The 20144-nt window shown below is 51.8% G+C and overlaps 7 protein-coding genes across 7 annotated transcripts; 4 read left to right on the top strand and 3 right to left on the bottom strand.

The window, feature by feature from the left end:
• Window positions 1-356: 356 nt before the first annotated feature.
• PV08_10663 (uncharacterized protein) lies at window positions 357-1589 on the top strand (the record flags this gene model as incomplete). The annotated part of the gene is made up of 1 exon (XM_016384977.1): window positions 357-1589. One exon carries the CDS (start codon window positions 357-359, stop codon window positions 1587-1589), a length of 1233 nt encoding a protein of 410 aa, XP_016231579.1.
• Window positions 1590-2707: 1118 nt separating this feature from the next.
• PV08_10662 (uncharacterized protein) lies at window positions 2708-3703 on the top strand (the record flags this gene model as incomplete). The annotated part of the gene is made up of 4 exons (XM_016384976.1): window positions 2708-2895; window positions 2947-3270; window positions 3324-3600; window positions 3653-3703. 4 exons carry the CDS (start codon window positions 2708-2710, stop codon window positions 3701-3703), a joined length of 840 nt encoding a protein of 279 aa, XP_016231578.1.
• A 1537-nt stretch (window positions 3704-5240) lies between these two features.
• On the bottom strand, window positions 5241-6941 carry PV08_10661 (uncharacterized protein; the record flags this gene model as incomplete). The annotated part of the gene is made up of 2 exons (XM_016384975.1): window positions 5241-5324; window positions 5640-6941. 2 exons carry the CDS (start codon window positions 6939-6941, stop codon window positions 5241-5243), a joined length of 1386 nt encoding a protein of 461 aa, XP_016231577.1.
• Window positions 6942-7263: 322 nt separating this feature from the next.
• PV08_10660 (uncharacterized protein) lies at window positions 7264-8279 on the top strand (the record flags this gene model as incomplete). The annotated part of the gene is made up of 3 exons (XM_016384974.1): window positions 7264-7456; window positions 7608-7969; window positions 8127-8279. The coding sequence occupies 3 exons, from the start codon at window positions 7264-7266 to the stop codon at window positions 8277-8279; spliced, it is 708 nt and encodes a 235-aa protein (XP_016231576.1).
• Window positions 8280-9025: 746 nt separating this feature from the next.
• Window positions 9026-10033, bottom strand: PV08_10659 (uncharacterized protein; the record flags this gene model as incomplete). Its single annotated transcript, XM_016384973.1, has 2 exons — window positions 9026-9923; window positions 9978-10033. 2 exons carry the CDS (start codon window positions 10031-10033, stop codon window positions 9026-9028), a joined length of 954 nt encoding a protein of 317 aa, XP_016231575.1.
• A 3353-nt stretch (window positions 10034-13386) lies between these two features.
• PV08_10658 (uncharacterized protein) lies at window positions 13387-14940 on the top strand (the record flags this gene model as incomplete). Its single annotated transcript, XM_016384972.1, has 5 exons — window positions 13387-13690; window positions 13811-13883; window positions 14093-14494; window positions 14610-14730; window positions 14791-14940. 5 exons carry the CDS (start codon window positions 13387-13389, stop codon window positions 14938-14940), a joined length of 1050 nt encoding a protein of 349 aa, XP_016231574.1.
• A 619-nt stretch (window positions 14941-15559) lies between these two features.
• On the bottom strand, window positions 15560-20036 carry PV08_10657 (uncharacterized protein; the record flags this gene model as incomplete). Its single annotated transcript, XM_016384971.1, has 2 exons — window positions 15560-19771; window positions 19824-20036. The coding sequence occupies 2 exons, from the start codon at window positions 20034-20036 to the stop codon at window positions 15560-15562; spliced, it is 4425 nt and encodes a 1474-aa protein (XP_016231573.1).
• Between the last annotated feature and the right edge of the window lie 108 nt (window positions 20037-20144).

The raw sequence follows: 20144 nt of genomic DNA, 5'->3' as shown, positions 1-20144 counted from the left end.
CGAGGGATGAGGGACGATTGCTGATCCGTTGGCCTAATGTTTGCGAGCTTCTCGAGGTTCCGAAGTCACTGTCGACGGCGTCATTGGCAATTGCCCGGATTCTGCGGGGGAGTTTCCGCCCCGACACCAACCGCAGTCCTCACGTGCCCAGCCTACTCGTCCTCGCCAGCACTCACTCTCAGACACCATCATCCATGAACTTGGTTCTATCTGCTGGCCCTGGTGGTGCGGCACAAGCGATTCACTCTTCCCCCAAAACACTACATTGATGCACAGTTCCCAGTGACGACGCTTCACTGACCATGAACATAGCGAACCCAATGCGCAGTTGATAACCTCTGAATCCGATGTCCGCCATGGACACCATTCAGAAAGAGCACGATAAAGTTCGGAATAACAGCAAGCAGTCGCAGACCCTACAGAATGTCGACGACATTATTAAACAACTTCAGAGTGCCCGCGAAGCCATCGCCGAAGACCCCAACTCACGGCAGATTACCCTCGCGAAATTGCAGAATCCGGTCAAGGCGTCCTTTGATGGTATATTCACTGGACTAAAGGATACACATGGCCTTCACAACAAGTACACTCGCGCTTTGGATAAGGTGTTCAAGGAGAAAGTGCCCAGCAGCGACATCGATGCCCTTTCGTCCCAGCCCACGCTGATCAAACGATCTATATATCTACATCTGCTCCGCGAGGGACTTTTCGATGTGGCCTCAACATTCCATGCCGAAGCACTGGAGAGACAAAATCAGCAGCACGAGACTGCGGCCAAGTTGGGCTTGGATGTCTCCATGGAACACCCTCTAGGCCTTGACAAAAGCTCGGAAGAGAATATGCAAGAGCAGTTCTCCAACATGTACCGTATCGTCAAGGAATTGAAGGACAACCACAACTTGCAGCCGGCTATTCAATGGGCACGAGCGAATGCTGCAGCGCTTGAAGCACGAGGAAGCAATCTAGAGTTTGAACTCTGCAGGCTGCACTTTGTCAGTCTCTTCTTGGAAGACCAGGACAAAGATCCTCATGGAATCGATGGACCGATGCGTGCTCTGCAGTACGCCCAAGCAGAGTTTCAGTCTTTTCGTGGACGATACCTTGTGGAGATCCAACAATTGATAGGCGCCATACCCTTCTACTCGAACCTTGAAGAATCCCCATACCAACTCAGATTCGATAACTCGACCGCTTGGGATGATGTGGCGACATCGTTCACCCGAGAATTCTGTTCCCTGCTAGAACTTTCCGCAGACTCACCACTCTACATAGCGGCAACAGCAGGAGCCATTGCTCTTCCAACGTTGATGAAACTGCAGACGATACAAAAGCAGAAACGGACGGAATGGACTTCGCAGAACGAATTACCAGTGGAAACTCCTCTGCCACCCTCTTATCGATTTCATTCCATCTTTGTTTGTCCTGTATCCAAAGAGCAAACAACTGACCAGAATCCTCCGATGATGCTGCCCTGCTGCCACGTCATTGCACAGGAGTCTCTACAGAAGCTGAGCAAAGGTTCCAAGCTCAAGTGCCCTTATTGTCCCATAGAGAGTCATCCCAAGGACGCAATCAGAGTGTTTTTGTGAAGAGTGAAGAACCAAAGCTGATACAGGGCAGCCCTTGTTGACGGTCTCTCTCTTATGGCGTCTGGAGTTGTGGTGAATTGCGGATCCGGGTAGTATAGATTCAATCATGACCATTGGTCGGGTATGTAGTTGAACCAGGACATGCAGCACAAGAATGGTGGCCAGTCACAATCGCTCTGTTTCCAACACCAATCGTCTACACCTCGTGAATGCAGGTGCAAATACGAGATCGACTGAAAGCTCCAAAAAAAACCCCAGGCTTCAAGTCTCTCTGTTTCCACTGATGCCGCATCGTTCTTCACACCATCTTCTTCGAAGTTGGATGCCTCTTCGTGGGTTCTAGCCAGACGACATATGTGGTAGCCTGTTTCACGCCACACCCGCTAGCAAGAAGAAGCTCACAGAGGCCCCCACTTTATCTTCGGCAAAGCATGCTGTACGGTACCTCGAACTCTTTAGTCTTCTTCCTCCATCACACATCACACCCACACGCAGCTGGGCTTAGGTGGTTTTTGTGGTGGCGAACGACGGATGGCAGGTTGCTTCGGTTAACGACAGCTTCACACCCATGTCCAGGCCCCAGATTTCCGAGCTGAAGGAGTCAGACCTAGAATTGACTAATCCCGCGGCCAGTCAGTGTCGAGGACAGAAGGCGACGACCCTGGCAGTCCTGATAGCCCCCTTTAAAGTGGTTGCATGGTCACATGCCTACGTGCGTTAGTCGCGCCCTCAGTCGACGCGGATGCGTCTGTAGTTTCCGCGCGTCGTGATGCCTTGCCAAATACAGCACGACTTCCAAGTGATAAGCACCAGCACCTTGTCCCTCCCACCCATCAGGAACCTACTAGGCCTGCAATTCCGGGATTGTCAGAAGGACCTTGCCTGCGCCGTCCAAATGTCTTCTCTCAACCTGTGTCGTTTCGCCGTGGTCAACCCCGTCAATGCCAGGCAACTCTGCGTGCGCTCGTGTCCTTCTTTCTTCCTGACTCCCCAGTGTTCTTTACAGAGTTTCGATCCTCCTGGTTTTGAGCCTCTGGACTAACCTGATAGTAACTCTATCGTCCCTTCTGCTGTCTACAGAGGCAATAAACCACACCACGCAGGGCCGGGACCTCAACATGTTTAGCAGCAGAAGACAGCCAACTTCGAACAGCTTTTCCTCCAGATATGGAGCGAGCAAAGCCACAAAGAACAAGGGTCCAAGTTCTTTTAATGAGCAGTCCATTACAAGAGGGTTGCAGAGGTCAGAGTCTGTCAAGTCTTCGAGAAGGGGCCATGCCACCAGCACATCTCAATCAGCCGGCAGGTTAGTGCTACAGACATATCCTCCATGTACCTTGCTAACGCGGTCCTACAGCTCACTCACTTCTGCCATCATTACCATCTGCGTTGGTCCTGACCAAAGGCTTTTTGCTGGCCATGAAGAAGTCCTCTGCCGATCCCCCTTTTTCGAGTCCCTACTGAAGGGACAATTTTTCGAGAACCATTCCAGAAGGATCAATCTACCAGACGAACAACCCGAGATCCTATCAGCGGTTTTGGAATATCTCTACAAAGGGGACTATTACCCCAAACTGCTTCACAACAAGAGACGGGACACATGGGAACTGGAAGATCAAGTCAATGCCACCGTCCATCACCACGCTGCCAAGCAGATTCTGATGAAGGACACCGTCATCTAGTATGTTGCCATGAGGCCTCTATTGATGACGGCAATACTGACAATGGTATTAGCTGTTCAGCCCAGCAATACGGCCTTGATGATCTGAAGCGTCTTGCTCTTCGTAAGCAAGGATTTCGGTCGGGCGTGGCAATATCCACCATCCTTGCCTCTGCACGATTCGCTTACAACCATACGCCAGACTCTGACTCAAAACTTCGAGCTCAATATCTCACGCTCATCATTCGTAGTCGCAATGACTTCAAGAAAAGCGGCCACATGAAGCTAGAAATGGAACAGGGCGGCACGGCTTTATTCTTTGATCTCTTCGTCGCTATGTGTAACCATATGGTAAGTTTGCTCGACTCCAGTTCCGTAACGTCTCGTCGCTGATGTTTTCCAGGATGACCTCAAAACCATGCGCTCGCCATTCGCATCCCCATTCACTCGCTAGGTTCGCGAGCAGTGTCGTGCTGTACTATCTCAACTACCAGAATGCCAGTCAGTCTCGGACTGCTCATCTGTTTGCTTATGTGGGAGTCGTTGGATGCTGGGGTTTGCTCTATTTGTACTACTATTCTATGATAACCAAAACTCTAGACTTACTGATATGGACTGGACTTTGCTGCCACAAGGATGAGATTGTATCACTAGACATGTGGCTCGTCCCTCCGATACCTGCGGAGGACCGAAACGGCTACTTGGGAAAATGTCTACAGGGGAATGTTCAGTGGCGATTCTTTGACTTGGGTCTTCACCTGTCTACAATGCTGATATCACTTTCATTTAGGTAGGGAAGAATGACTGAGTCATCGTCGATTATGCGTACAAGCTATGGTTTTCTTTCTCTCTTTCACTTTTGTGAGAAGGAGAAGCTCATGGCCGCTATGGAATGCAGAATGCCGTGTCCTGGGACGCTAATCTACGAAAGATCCTTTTTCCCATCTAGTCTGGGTAGTTCCCTCGCTGCGCAAGGCGACCAGCTGCCTTTTTCTGATCTGTCCATCAAGGCGAGGCAGAAAGGTTGCCTTTTTGATGGGATCAGCAAGGTATAGATCCGAGGGCGGTTGTAATGTATGTATGTTTGGCCGATTCTGATGGTCTCATTGAGCGTTGCACGACTCAAGCAATGATGCCTGGCGTACAACCTGAGCTCGGACCCTGTTACCTCTGCGCTACCAGGCATGTGAGTCACAAGGAAAAAAGAGTCGGATGGACTCGGACGTAAGAAAGCTTTCGCTCGCTTAGCATCTCTTGAAATGTGAAAGTAGGTGCGACGAGACCGCGAGCGTCATGCTTGTGTATTGAATTCCATGGTTGATCCGGTCAAGGAAGGGGTCGGTCAGAAAAGGGCGGATGAGTTTCCTGGAGGCAGGCGCTGAAACATGCCCAATTGGGGGTTCCGGGGCCGAAAAGAATATTGTACGACCTGGCTAGGTAGCGTTTAGGTAGGGTAGATTGAGTAGCGATCCGTCGGGTATCAGTGATCACGGACACAGCAAACCGGACCAAGACAAGTTCCTGGTCCGCTTGCATGGTGCAAAATCCGGGCTAAAAAATGATGCTTTTGAGTTCCCCGGGGGATGGACACTGGCGTAGCTTTCTGAGAGTGACTCCTGCCCAATCGTTTCTCGACCGGGGTATTCTGGCGATAGGGCATTGGCGACTGTCTCTGACTCTGTAACCGCCGGTGCACGGAGCCAGGATGCCGTTGGATTATGCTTTGCACTTGTCGTAGCCGAGACTCTGGAGAGAAGCACATGGTTCTATACAGGCGCACATGCATTACTGCCACCCGCTGACTTCCCGGGAGGGTTTTGGGCAATGAGCAAGTCAAGGACCAGGAAGACGGTGGCGCTTTTCCCGGTTCGCACGTCGGTTTGTTCGACCTTCACCAAGAAAAAGTCGTGGTTACATTGAGCCTGGTTCTGGGATTCTCCTCCGTATTGTGTCGTCTAGTTGCAATTGACATGTGCATCGTAGCACCACTTTCAGACCCCTGTGCCGGGGAATGCGCCGGCCTTGCTGAGAACAACGATGCCTCTGTCTCTGGCGATGTAGCCTTTCATCAAGTTCTGCAAGTGAGTTGAACAGATTTCATGTCAGCCTGTTTCATCTTCTGATTGCCTTCTGTTGCCAAATACACAGATGTGATATGGAGGATGATGGTGTTTGTGGTGGGAGGGTCAGAATATTGATAGCTGTGCAGACCCGCGCGCCAAGCATCACATTTCCCACCTAGCCTACCTAGCTAGGCACCCGTGTGTCACGAAGATAGGATCGACACGGGAGTGGCAGGCAGCACTCAAGTACTGTAACAAAACGGCTAAAATGACAAACCGGCAAGAAGACACAGGGAGAATTTAAAGCAAAAAACTGCCGAGACATACCTTGTAGATCATGTTTGCAAGAAAACACTCCACCTCGTCACGGTCGATCATCACATCCGTAGCGCCCTTGTAGCCAACGCGCATGCCGGCTTCGAACTCTTCGACTCGGATTCTCGTTCGACGGATTTGGGCTGCCCCTTCTGCTGGAGTAGCGCCGTCCTTGGGCTCTTCGTAACCTGCGGCCAAGAAGACTTTGCGGAACAGGTTGCGCAGGCAAATGTCTCGCGTGCGCTCGAGGGTCAGATATATTCGACGCTTGACCAGCTCGGGCTCGGCGGTAGATAAGGCGTCATCGAACTGCGACAAGCTTCCTTTCCGAATAGCACTGAACAATGGCGCAAACAAGGAAGACAGTTTGGGGTGTGGTGCTAAAAGTTCGGCGGTCGGTAATTGGTGGCTTGTTATGACGTGTGCTGGGATGAGATAGGTTAAGATCTGTTCACGATTGCGAAGGGAGTCCTTGTGGCATAGTGTGAGCGCTTCGGTGAGATTAGCTTCAGCCTCTGTGTAGTTCTCTTGTAAAAAGTCGATGACGCCGCGATAGTACTTGAAGGTGCAGCGGTGGGATTTGGGGAACAGCTCAAGCGGAGGCAAGTCTGACTGTGCTGCTTCGAGGGCTCGGATAACATTACGTGTCAAGGAGATGGAGTTGAGCTTGAAGTATGTCTTGAAGAGGAGGTTTGTCGTGCTGTAGATACCCCATTTGCGCGACTCGGCAAGTTCGGCTCGGTCGCTGAGGCAGACAGTGAACATGCGATTGATGGTCCAAGCTGCCTGCTCGAGGGTCTTGTTCTTGTCAGTGTCACTCATGATGTCGTCCGAAAGGCCATTGCTGAAGGCATCCGCAGAGTCCTTGGGCTTGTCCTGGCTGTCGGCTTTCAAGGCGATCATCCGCAAGTATTTGCCAGCAACGTACAGACATGGGATGGTCCAGGACTGAAAGCCGAAGTTAGTATAGCCCCGTACGAGGTGGTTGCACATTTTCTTGTAGGAATCGAAAACCTTGGTCCAGTCTCCGGTGCCGCTGGCCTGGATGGTGACGAGCTCCTTGACGGTCTTCCATAGTGCGACGAATATTTCAACCCAAGCGTTGGCTTCTGGTTTGGGGAGTTTGACAGCGTTGCGATCTTGTACCAGATGATAACGCACATCTGCAGAGACGGTCTGGTAGTTCGACAGTTGTGCGAATGATTGTAACCGTCGCGGGTCATGATCGGTGTCGATGGGGGCCAAGCACGCAGCCAACATCCTTCCATCTCCTACCCTTTGGGCTTCGTGGAAGTCTGCAAAGATGCTCCCCATCTCGAAGATCACCGATGTCAAACTGACTGAGAAGCAGCGTTCGCTGTCGACAACATTCAAGTGGTTGTTGTCGTTGGGCTCACAGGCAAATGAGAATGTAGAATCCGGCCAGCCAATCAGTGGCCGGCGGCACCAATTTTCGCCAAGCCACCTGGCTGCGCACAAATCTCAGCCTTGGCATCAATTGGAGTTTCATCGTCCAGGGCAAGATTTTGATTATCGCAGCAATTCCACATCGAAAATCGACAACGACAACTCTTGAGGCCGGTCAGAAACAGTCAAGGTATGTTGGACATATCGCCGAGTCCGTCCGAATACTAACATGGTACAGATGGGTAAGTCAGCCTTCATTTCTACATGCACGAGTCACTCCCACGACCCCAAGCGAAACATTCCTTTGCGAGAACGGCGACCCAACGGCAACGACAACAGCGACAGCCGCCAGCACATTAGGGATGAGGAAGAATTCCACTACCTGGTGTACTCGGCCGATCATGAAGAGGAGGATCGCATAAGTTGGTCGTGTTATGTCACTGTTGTCCGATGGGACTAAAGACCAGAAATCTCATCGGCACACAAGTCGATTTCTTCCTCGACTCGCAAATTCCACGACGTTGAATTTGACAAACCACGTCCAGAAATGACTGACAAATCTCTCGTCCGCAGGTCGTCTTCAAGAATACCAGGTCATCGGGCGCCACTTGCCCACGGACGCCAACCCGACCCCCAAGCTGTACCGCATGCGTATCTTCGCACCCAACACCGTGGTCGCCAAGTCCCGCTTCTGGTACTTCCTCATGAAGCTGCGAAAGGTCAAGAAGTCCAACGGCGAGATTGTGTCTCTGAACGTCATCCACGAGAAGCGCCCTCTCAAGGTCAAGAACTTTGGTATCTGGATCCGTTACGATTCGCGCTCCGGCACCCACAACATGTACAAGGAGTACCGTGAGATGAGCCGCACCGATGCCGTGGAGGCTCTGTACCAGGATATGGCCGCCAGACATCGTGCCCGTTTCAGGTCCATTCACGTACGTTTTCCCCCTTCCTCAGGCCCCCCTTACCTGCGAATATGCGATGGAGGGTAAAGGGCTATCGAGGAAAATTCCAGCAGCGAGAGAAGATTACAATCAACTTGTTAAATTTTGTCGATGTAACTAATCACTGACGATGTTGGAAAATAAACAGATCCTCAAGGTCGTCGAAGTCGCCAACCCCAACGACGTCAAGCGACCATACATCAAGCAGCTGATCTCCAAGAACCTCAAATTCCCTCTTCCTCACCGCAGCACCGGCTCCAAGAAGCTGTTTGTCCCCAACCGACCGAGCACGTTTGCATAAGTGCGAAATGCGAATGTGATTGGGCGTTTGCGTTGGTAGCGGCGTGGGTGCAGGTCGTGGTGGTTATGGAAATGGCTTGCCGCGGCCTTCGCATGATGAGGTGTGGGTGCGAGGGTGAACGTCTCGTTTTCACGAAGGGGTGCGTCAGGCAATCGATATGACAACTCTTCCGCTGACACAGATTCACGCACGAGCCATGAAGTGAAGCAAAGCAACTGGACCAGTTCCTTGGGTTGAGGTTGAGATTGAAAGCGAAATGAAATGCGTATGTCACAATCGGCTCGATTTATTAGGAAGACAACAAAAAGAAAGGGTCGAGTGGGCGCTGCAGAAAAGAGAGTGTATACTCGGGCCCGGCACTAACTAGAGTCTCTAAATGCCAAAAGAAAATCCTACATTTCATCATGGTCATCGTGGCCTTCATCGTCATTAACGTTCAGCGTGTCCTGGGGTAATATATCTCTCGACTACCTCCGTTGGGAGTTGGATTCTGGAATGGATAACTTTTCGGGACATGTGAAAGATATGGGAGAGGGGTTCCCAAACAAACCGTAGTCAGAAGATGGCAAGTATCCCCTTTTGATGTTCAACGCCCTGCGACGCGAGCTCGATATTGCCCTCGTGCCGTATGCCACACCGGCTATAGATGATGGTGACTTTGCCCGGGAACGGAGTCCATAAGTCAGACTTCCCCCGAAATTCAAGCACCGGTGTTGGTGATGCGGTCCCACCGGATGGCCACGGACTCACTTCTTTGGAGGAGCTCGTGCGGTCCAAATGTGCAGATTATTGTAAGCATTTACGGCAGGGTGCGCCGCGTCTTGACTGGCTTCCTGACACAGTCGTCTCACATGCTCTGCAGGCCAACCGTTCAGACTACACAACGGCCGGAGGCTCATAGCTTCCATGCCGCATGTGAGGCTGCTGTCATCTCCAGACGACATGGCGACTTGCCAAAGCAAGCCTGCTTGTCGGTTCCCCTTGGCTGTCGGACTCAGAGGGATGCGGTACATCTCGTGCTTGATATCTTCTTGTCTGAACCCGACCGCTTTGAGCATCTCCCCAATGTTAGGGTCGTATGTGATTCTTCGCCCTATGATATCATAGGATCCTTTGAGATATCGGTGCCACCAATCCACCAGTCTTGTGTCTGGCGCAAGGGAGCCGTCATCACATCGAGGTTCAAAGTCGATCTCGACCTGCTCGAAGATGCCCGTACCCGGAACAAGATGGCGGATGATCTTCTGATACAGGCCCATCCAATCCGCTACGCTACCCAGGCCCATCTGGAGATGGATCATGTCCCATGATTCTTCTCCCAATGCCCATGGAGCTTCGTAGTCCCACGGCGCTCTTATTGAAACGTTGGGCGGTACAAAGTCGGCGGCCTGGTAATGAATGTCGAGACCGACGATTTCAGCATTAGGAAGGTGTCTCGCCATTTTGTTCATCCATACACCCGAGCCGCAGCCTAGGTCAAGGATGCGCACCCTCTCCTCGAGCGGCTGCACGGCCCTCCTAAGGGGCTCAAGGTTGACAGAGGTGAACCTCGCTTCGCTCGGGGGCCTGCATAACGAAATCACCTCCTCCATGTGATCGAGCCTGTCGGCTTCCATGCGGTCATGAGGAAGCATATACTGACCTCTGGGACGCACATTAGCACCCACATACCTCACCATAGGGGTAGTCATTGCTCACCTTCTGAAAGTGCCATAGAGTCTCCCATACTCCTGGACAGTCTGCCTGCCAGGCATGTTGGCCAAGAATCCCGCCATTCTTTCACACTGGGTGGGCCGACCCTTGGAGCAATGAGATAAGCAGTTGGCAATCCTTTCCGGTGAAGCTCTTTACTGTGCCACGAATGGGCCACAGGCCGGCAAAGGACGGCCCTGGAGGTGTCGAGTTGAACCTCCTGCCGATGGTCCGAGAGGGCGAATCGGTGGTTGGTTTAGATCAAGCGGACGTTAGCTGCCGAAAAGCTGGGCAGAAAGCGAATCTTGTCGGAAGACGCTTGCCGCAGTGTTCGCCAATAAGTGTCGTACATGTAATGACTCGCTTTGAGCGGGCAGGGTGGAAGTCCTAGTAGACCGGGCGGAAGCAGTGAAAGGATCCGTAAATTCACACCAGGGATCGATTGGCATTTGCGGCAGTTTATGTTCGGCGTAGTGGCCAGCGGAGTGATACCGATAGTGGATCCTGGATGGAGCTAATGGAGTACGCAATAGTTCTCCTGTATAGTCCTAGCGGTGCACAGTCTATCGACGTTGAAACTGGGACTTGTGGATAAGTCAAAATAGTTGGGTGGAGTTGATATAGAACCCAACTTGCTGGAGGACGTAGACGATCTTGGTAGATCTGCTCATGTAGAGACACCCTCCCACTAGAGCCGTGACCCGAGATGTTGGGACTTGAAGCTCTTGGAATCGGGGTATGGGAAAACTCAATGTTACCCTAACTGTGGGTTATGGTTCGAGTCAGGACTGTATGATGGTGTTGGTCCTAGCTTAGAGAAACTGGTGTCGTGCAAGACAATGTGCCAGAAACAGTCTGTTTCAAACAGCTGACCGAGCAGAGTGCAGGAGCAAGGTCCACAGAGCGACAGCCCGATACAAGGCGGCACCGCCCATGTAGGATATTTTTGTAGGCCAAAGCTCGTTACGGAGAGAAGTGAATAGTTGGACTTCGATAGATTATACGATAGGTGGTAGTCTTGCTAATTAATATTCGTGTCAAGACACCTTAGAGGGACTGTCCGCATAGACCTCACCGCCGGATTGCGGCGACGAGGGTGCAACTCAAGATCGTCCTCTTCTCGCTATCCACTTTCAATTGTTCATTTGCTGTGGGGTGATACGAAGGGACCAGGTCGTCGCTCGACAAGGAGGAAATGGGAGAGACATTGTGGGCGGGCAGCATCGCGCAATCGAAGGGTGTTTCGAGGTCGTTGATCTGCCCAACCTCCAGGTACCATCCCGTCACACTCGCTTAGCATGCGCGTGTCCCTTGCCAGGGTGATTGTGATTGCAGAAGACCAGTCGAACCACTGCCTTGGAACAAAGAAGCAGATCGGATTGGATGGTGTGGCAAGAAAACGGACGATGCGCCTGGGGATTGGAAAAAGTGCCGGGAATAGGCGAGGGTGAAACTTTAGGGGGTTCCCTTAAACAGCCTAAAGGAGCAAGTGCATCCAAGTCTCTTCTTCAAGCTGTCTAGGCGCAGACTTAGGGGGCGTTCCATCGCCCTGGGCTGCAGGGAACCCCTCACGATTAGCTCCCCGGCGATTTTCAACTGTACAATACAAGTAAGTCCCGCCCGGCCTTAGGCGCTTCCGTTGCCTCTTGCGCCGTGTACTGCAGGCCACCTGCATCGCGAGGACTCTGTTTCCTAGCTATTCTGATACGCCCACTGGCTGCTCTCAAATACCTCAGGCCCAATGAAACAATCGATCTGCATCCAGCGGCCTCGTCATCCTCGTCAATAATCTGGAATCACGCCTAGAGTTATCAACCTCTTTCAGAGGGTCCTTTGGCCACCTGCTGCGTGGCAGTTCACCTTTGGATTCAGACCGACTAGTGCCATGCAGTCAACTATGCCGTCGACACTGTTCCTTACAGACACTTCCCTACTGCGATCAACATGGACTTCATGAGCAATGACTGCTTCCCATTCTTTTACGAAGCTGCCGCTCTGCCTCCGAATTGCCAGACAACATGATTCGAGTCCTCACTATCCGAATCATGACCTCTCGTGGTTCGCCAATGCACTGCTTGGTTACCCGAACACCTGCCTCGCTTATTGGGATAGTTGGCGCGAATCAGGCTTCAGAGTCTGCTCTTGTGGCACCATCTAGCCTGGATGATTCCCAGGCCAACCTTGTCAATGTCCACGTCGACATTGAAACATCCAACTGAGCGGAAAGAAGTCGGACTGGACACACACCGAAGCGTCTGCATTTCCATCCAGTTCGCGCGGCTACCACCAAAGGGGAGAGATAGGCACTTTGACCGCCTCAACCCGCACCGACAGGATGGTAGCCATGAGCGTACCTTCATGGTGTGGCCTGGTATGCTTGAGGGTCAATGAAGGATGCACCTGATCCCTTGTAGTCGTCGTGTTATACAGTCCACACTTCAAACAGAATGAACCTTTCCATCGGCTGGTCCGTTGGATTTGCAACGGTGAGATCGGCGAGCCGGCCCATCTCAACCATCCTCACAGCTCCAAGGTAATGCATCGAACTGGAAATGGCGAGATATCTACCTCATGTCGCCCGAATACGATGGTTAACGAGTGGCGTTTGACGCCCTCGTCAAATCTCATCTGTTGTTGGACACGTTACCCGAAATGGCTTGATCCAACTTGGTGGAACCGGCAAAACAGTGCCTCCTGGATCGGATAAGGGACTCACATACTTTAGGACATTGTTCTGTCCTTCCATCAGTGGGAATTTGCCGGCCGAAAACTGCCAATTACAGAAAGACTTCGAGCAAGTTTCGAGGTGGTATCCTCGTTTGAACGTCCGGACTGTCCGGCGTCTGATCGCTGATTTCTCCCTTTTCTATTTTTTGCTGATCATGTTAAAAACTACACTTGCTTCAAGCCTGACGCATATGCAGCCATGGGTGGCTTCGAAAGGCCATATGCCCCATCCGTTCTATTTGAAGGATTCCAGGTTGACGATTGCTATTTGATGATCTGGTTTTTTTGTTGAAGCACGCTTGACAATACAGTGATGGTTGAATCTTGCCTCGATGAACCAAATTGAATGCGACCGTACTCTAACTATGTAACATTGGATACCTACTTCCTTTTGATAGACCGAATAGAGAAAACTGCATGCGGTACTATCAATTGACAATTAGTAAAAGCAGAGCCTACTCGTACTATAGTATGGATCGGCCAAACCGTCGTGGGCGGTTCGCTACTGGACCGCACTAGGCCAAACGTGGCATCATCAACCAATGTCCAAAAGATTTTCCAACCAACATCGACTCGAGCCCGTGCAGTTAGACACCCCCACAGGAAGATTGACACTCCTTGCCTACACACTGTACGGTCGGCAGACGAAGACCAGGCTTCTCATTCTGTCCCGGTGCCGTCGGCCACGATGCAAGTCTATCAGGGGCTCGCGAGCCGCGCGCCATCCGCACAAAAGGATGTCTACATTTTCGCCGTCACGCCTCTTGTGGATCAAGCACTGGCAGCCATCTCTTCAGCAGACGAACTACTGATCTTGCGGGACAGGGGTGCCTTGGACACCTCTCCCGTGTCCGCGGTGCCGGGCGTGCCGCAAGGTGTCACGTCGCTGGTCTCGTCGGACGCAGGAAGAATCGCCGTGTGCGCCGGACGCGATGGCAATGTCATCCTCGTTGACACCCGCGCGCACACCACGGCCGGGCATTTCAAAACAGGTAAAGTACTTTCGAGACCGCCGCTCTATTACCATCATACTTTGATGAAATGAAAATCTGCTCTGCCCTGCGTCTATGTCTGTGCTTTTACTGACGCCCGTGGTTCTTTTTCCATTTCAGGCAAACCAGCTCACGCGGTAGCATGCAGAGGGAACGACGTGGCGGTAGGCAGTGACGCCGTAGTCTCAGTGTGGTAGGTTTGGTTCCCCGTTGATGCATGCGCGTATGCATGCACACCCACATACACACAACATAAACCACGCCCCCCACACTTTCTTTTTCAATGCGGTTACCATTTTCGCTTCGCAAAGGAAAAGGAAAAAAGCACACACACATGCCCTGCTCCATGTGTGGGTACGACCAAAAGGCTAGGGCTAAGAATCTCTCTTCTGGCATTGGCAGGGATCGAAGACAGATGCGCATGCGTTGGCAAAACACCGAGCTGAACGACGAGATCACCGCGCTCGATTTCCATCCTACAAGAGACAACGTGCTGCTGGCCGGCGGAGACGATGGCCTGGTCAGTCTGTTCGACACGAACATCGTCGAGGAGGAGGATAGCCTTCTACAGGCCGTCAGCCACGGACCCATACACAAAGCTGGCTTCCTGGGCCCTTCGGATCTCTACGCCCTGAGTTCCGACCAGAACCTCTCCCTCCATTCCCTGACACTGGACGACGGGACAGACTCGGCCGAGCCGGCTCCAGACCAATTCGGCGACCTGCGCTCCGCCATCCCGTGCGAGTACGTGATTGATGTCTTTCCCACGGGCCTAGACTACGTGGTCGCCTGCGGTTCGCACAGGTGAGTTTTCGTCCTCCTCCTCCTCCTTCTCCTCCTCCACGTCTCGTATTCGTATTTCCCCCCACCCATGACCTCAACCATTTACGAACGTTCTACTGACTTGGTCTCTTGTTAGTAAATCTCGTGTCGACCTTGTCAAACTCCAGCGTGGCAGCCCAATCGATCTCGATCAGAGAATCGTGCTTGACAACGCCCACGGGGGAGAGGTTGTCCGCTCCATTTTTCCAGACGAGGCGGTTTGTACCAACACCGTTCTTTCTGCGTCCAGGCCCTCTTGCTGACCTGTTTTACATTAGAATGGAGTCATCTTCACCGCTGGCGAGGATGGGAGGATTGCGGCCTGGCGACCCAAGGACACCCACCAGACTAGCGTGTCGTCACCTACAGTCAAGACTCCAAAGTCCAGGAAAGGAGGATCGGCCGATGCAAGGTTTCGGCCGTACTGACCAGGTACCAACCTAGCCTCTTCTTCATCCATACTCCCGTCTGCCGTGGTCGTCGTGGTCGTCACAACCTCCACCACCACCACCACTCGAGTGCGGTAAGACTCGACAAAAGCAGGGCATGCAGGGTTTCAGTTCGCCTACCACATAGCACTAGCAGACTGTGCAATTTCCATGCCGGCGGTCATGTCGAGATAAGAACCGGAACGCGTCTCCAGTAGACCTTGCTTATACGCTCTCATCCGAAGTTGGCTTTCTCGGATTAAAAAGGTACCATGCATATTCAGCCGGTGTGCGCTGTCATCTCATCATGCGTCACCGTCACCGTCACCGTCATTCTGGCAATTCTATCCGCTAAGCCTGGTTGTCAATGCGACTATGACCTTGAAGGAACAGGTCGCTCACAATCACCCCGGCACTCGCTGTCTAACCTATTGTGGCTGTCAATGCGACCATGTCTCTCGTGGATCATCCTATCGCTACCACACTTGACCGAGATTAGGCAATGTACAGGCTTAAACGCCACGACAAATGATTAACTGCTTTCTGTATTTTTTGTTTTTAAATGCTCCTCAACACAAGCCGTGTACACCACAAATCCGCTAGCCCACCCTCTAAACGCTCAGGACTCATACAGCTCTTTAAACCAGCTGTTTTGCAATCTCAGGAGTTGCTGAGGCTCGCCGACTTCTACTACTTGTCCTTGACTTAGCACAATCACACGATCACAAGTATCAATGGTGTTCAGACGATGTGCCACGGTAACGACGGTGCACTCCTGGAACCGCTCGTGGATGAGCCTCTGCATGAGTTTGTCGGTCCCGACATCCACATGGGCGCTGATTTCGTCCAGAACCACTACTTTGCAGCGTCTGACCAGAGCTCTGGCGAGACAGAACAGCTGTCTCTGGCCGTGGCTCAGGAAATTGGGAGTCATGATCGCATCCAGGCCTCCTTGAGATTCTATCAAGTGCCAGATTTGACATTGTCGGAGGGCCGAGATGAAGGCTGCGTCGTCTAGTGTTTGTTGGTGAGCATTGTCGCCAGGAGCCGTGGTAGACGTGGCTGCAGTCCACGGGTCCATGTTGAACCTCACACTTTCTGTAGTTATCCACCATGGTTCTTGGGGAATGACATTAAGTCTTGAACGCAGCGTTTCCCTCGGCACCGTAGATATGTCGACGCCGTCGATCTCGATGTATCCCGTTCGAAACTCAAGCAGGTGAAAAAGACTGGAAAGCAGGGAGCTTTTACCGCTTCCAGATCTGCCGCAAACGCCCACCTTCTCACCTGGTCGAATTTGCAAATCGACATTCCTGAGGACAAGCTCGGAATCTTCAGAGTAGCTGGCTCCAAACCTCGAGAGAGTGATGCCTCCCTTCGAGGGCCATTGAGCCTCGACATTGTTGTTCTCACATGCTCGATGCTCGGGTTGTGTGGTTTTGGCAAACTCCTTCAGGCGAGAAATGGCACCGAGACTCGTTTCTAAATGCGTCCATTCCTTGACCACATAGGTGAGGTTTTCGCCCAGGTCGACCGTACTCAGGAGACCAAGCCCAACAAGCCCAGGTTGAATGGAGTGTCTTTTCGCCACTACGATCATCATCAGAATAGTGACCATAGCGGCAACCATGATGTCCAAAACCAGAGCTAGCCATCTTTGAATGCAATACATGAAATAAAACGGACGCTGGCTCCTATCGAGAAGCTCCAAGTTTCGGTCCGAGAACTTCTCGCTCCAGGAAAACGCACGTATAGTTGCGAGTCCGGAAGATGTTTCGCCGAACCAGGTATATAGCGGAGCCTTTTCCTCGAGATCAAGGAGTCTTATCTGCCGACTCGTTCTCAAGTAATATTTCTGAAGTGTGTACAGAGCAGCGAGTAAGGCCGGTATCACGGGAACGAAATAGGCCGATCCCGAGGCGACCAATATCCCCAGGCCCATAAGGCAACCGGCCAGTGAGATGACAGTATCAGCATACGCAAAAGGCAGATCGTTGTCCACAAGCGCCATGTCCTGGCTGAAGCGATTGATGATAGAGCCCATATCAGTCCGTGTGAAGAAAGCAAGAGGTGCGTTCAGAACTGTGACGAGCAGATTCCAGTGGAGATTGCTCGCTGACCTCGGCTGCATGTCGAGAAATATCTGGTATGCAGCAAGTACAAGAGACGCTGCTGCAACGAGCGTTGTTGCGGCAAATACCCAAATAAAGAGCGTTGTTTCACCATTGCTGTTGCCTGTGAAATACTTTACAAGGATTCCTGGGGTGTTGATAGCCAATGTATAGGTCATGGCCCATGTACATGATAGGAAACTCGACATGTAGCCACAAGAACCGAAGTAGTGTTTGTAGGTGCGCCACTCTCCGGCTCGCCTTGTTGAATCAACAGGGTCTTCGGATTGACCCGGCATAGGAGTGTTGGCGTCGACGATGGGCGGTATGTCCGTTGTTTCCATTGTTGATTGCGACTCCTGAGGAGCTATCTTTCCAGGTTGCAATTTCATATGAGCTTCCAGACTGCGTACATAGCCATTGCTGCTGGCCAGAGCTCTGTAGCTACCTTGTTCGCATACTCGACCATTACTAGCGAGGCAGACGATCATGTCTGCGCCAGGCAAGCGGTGAACAGCATGGGTAGCCAGAATGACTGTGGTCCCCAATCGCCGCAACAGACCTGAGGGGCCAAGCAATCTTCGGAATACCCAGTCCTCGGTATGGTTGTCAAGACTGGAAAATACATCGTCCAGGAGGAGCAAGCTCGCATTGGCATATATTGCTCGCGCAATTCCCAGTCTCTGTTTCTGGCCACCACTCAAGGAGATTCCCTTGGAGCCTATGACGGTACTATCGCCATGGGCAAACATCTTGATATCTTCAAGCAATCCACAACAGGTGATGACTTCAAGATACCAGGAGTCATCCTTGGGCGAAATATCGCTTGAATGAGGCCCCCGGATTGCATCCCTGACTGTGGTGTTTTGAATCCAGGAGGTTTGGTCGGCAAATGCGATAGATTGTTTCTGAAGATGCACAAAGCCTTCTATTGTAGGTGTTTCTCCAAGTATACCCTTTAGCAAAGTGCTTTTGCCGCATCCTACTGGCCCGACGATCATCGTGATGGTACCCGGAGCGAGCGATAGATCAATATCATGCACAACAGGTTCAGTATTTTCTCTCCAGCCGAATGAACAGTTCTTCAGTACTACCACTTCGTCAGACTGGTGACCTGCATGACCTCCGAGTGACCGCATCTCGATGGACTCTGGAGCTGGACAGGCGTCGTCGGGACCACTGGTGGATTTGATTATTTTGTCGGCAAAAAGTCGATTGTCGTAGCGAGAGGGTGAGAGCAAATATTGCTGGATTCTGTCGACACAGGAGAGCGAGGACGACAACTTCGGTATCACAAAGTAGAGTAATGACAAAGGACCTTGCACAAGACGTAAGATTGTGAGAACGCTGAAGGCAACTGCTAAATCCAATTGTTGTCCGGACGTTTGTGCTCGGAGGTAGTATAAGAGAAAGGTAGCGAAAGGTGCAAAGACGGACGGGCCGTTCTGGATGACGATTTGAATGTTGTTGATGAGCCTGAATTGCTTGCACTCGCTGATTTCTCTCTCACGTAGACTCTGGGTCCGGGATTTGATGACATCTGACAGGCCTAGAAGTTTGATGTTTCGAATCGAAGAGAGTAGTGCCGAGGTGAACGAAACCCGAACCTCGATCGCTGCAAGCCACCTTCTTTGAAAGGAGGAGATGATTTTCGTGATCCAGGTGGTAGCCAGGGCAAGAACGAAATACACAACTGCGGGGGCATAGCAGGCACTCCCAAGATTTAGGTAAAGCAGATACATACCCAGCGCAAGGTCGACAATGCCACCCCAAGCGTCGTGCAGATATTGCAGAGGGCCAACAATCCTTTCAACATCGGATGACATCAAGGTCAGTGATGCGGATGGATCGATAACGGTTATACTCAGATCCAAAGTTTTTTGGTACAGGAGAGAGATGAGCCCCCCACGTACTTGGACAATGCATCGATTGAGCAAATGATTGTATGCTGCTTTGCACAACGCCTGGACAAGGTAGACGAGAAAGTATGCTCCAGCAAGGCCCCACCCAACAGAGGCCGTTCGAGTATGGCTGTCTTTGACGAAGTTGATGGTGTCTTGAATCAAGAAAGGTTGTGCAAACATGACTGCACTTAGGCAAAGCCTTGGAAGAGCCGATACCAAGAGCTGCCATTTGAGGCTTCTGACCACGGTGAGCAGCAGGCTAAGACGTCCCGGCTCATGTACGTCAGCCCATCTTCGGCTAAATATGCCATGGACACTGGCAGACGAGAGGGTGTCGTCTAAACCGTACAGGTCATCAAGTAGCAGAGTTTTGCCAAACCCTATCCTGAACAATGGGTTCAGCCACCAGAAGACGAACCGATTATATATGCCGCTGGTGGCCTCAGGGGGAAGCTCTCGATATGGCTCCAAGAGTATGCTTCGCTTCTCGACTGCCTCTGTGACAAGCACCAGTGATTTGATGGCTAATGAAAGCGACATGAAGTTGGCAATTCCGTGAGCGGCATCGCTGCGAATAAGAAAGAAAGTCCTTAGCCGAACGGCATCAAAGGGAAGAGAGATCAGCAGATATAGCCCGATGATGGTGGAAGGAGTTATCGACCTCGAGTGTTCATACAGGGACAGTACGAAGAGGACACAGGCGGCTGAAAAATCAAGTGCTGCAGCTGCGATCGAAGCTCTTGTGGCGACGTCTAGGTTTGTTGCTCGAGCCAACAGGACTGTCAATTGATTCGTGGCAAAAGCTGTTAACAAGACCTGGAGAGGTGAGTTGCCCACGTCGTGTTGAGTGGTTAGGACAGCAGCGTACCAATTTCATCAGGCGACTGAAGGATGGCGAGACCTTGTTGGGCTTGGTGTTCAGCCATATAGTCCTTGTCCCCGCGGCTACTAGGAAGATGGAAGCAGGCGCGATGGTGAGAATGGTGTCCTCGAACAACAGAGTGAAATCGAAGTGTCTCGATGTCCCAGAATAGGCCGGACCGAAGTGAGCATCCGAGTCATTGGACGATGTATGATGCATGGTTTCCAGTCGTCGTGAAAGATCAATTACTGGCAGGTCAGAAGGGAGTAAGGACGAAAGAGTCTATAGGGATATGAAGGGGAGAGAGATACAAAGCTGGGGAATGGA

The sequence above is a fragment of the Exophiala spinifera genome, assembly GCF_000836115.1.
Source record: "Exophiala spinifera strain CBS 89968 unplaced genomic scaffold supercont1.8, whole genome shotgun sequence".
Classification (NCBI taxonomy): domain Eukaryota; kingdom Fungi; phylum Ascomycota; class Eurotiomycetes; order Chaetothyriales; family Herpotrichiellaceae; genus Exophiala; species Exophiala spinifera.
The sequence above is the reverse complement of the archived record's forward strand: the minus strand, read 5'-3'. Positions and strand labels throughout refer to the sequence as shown.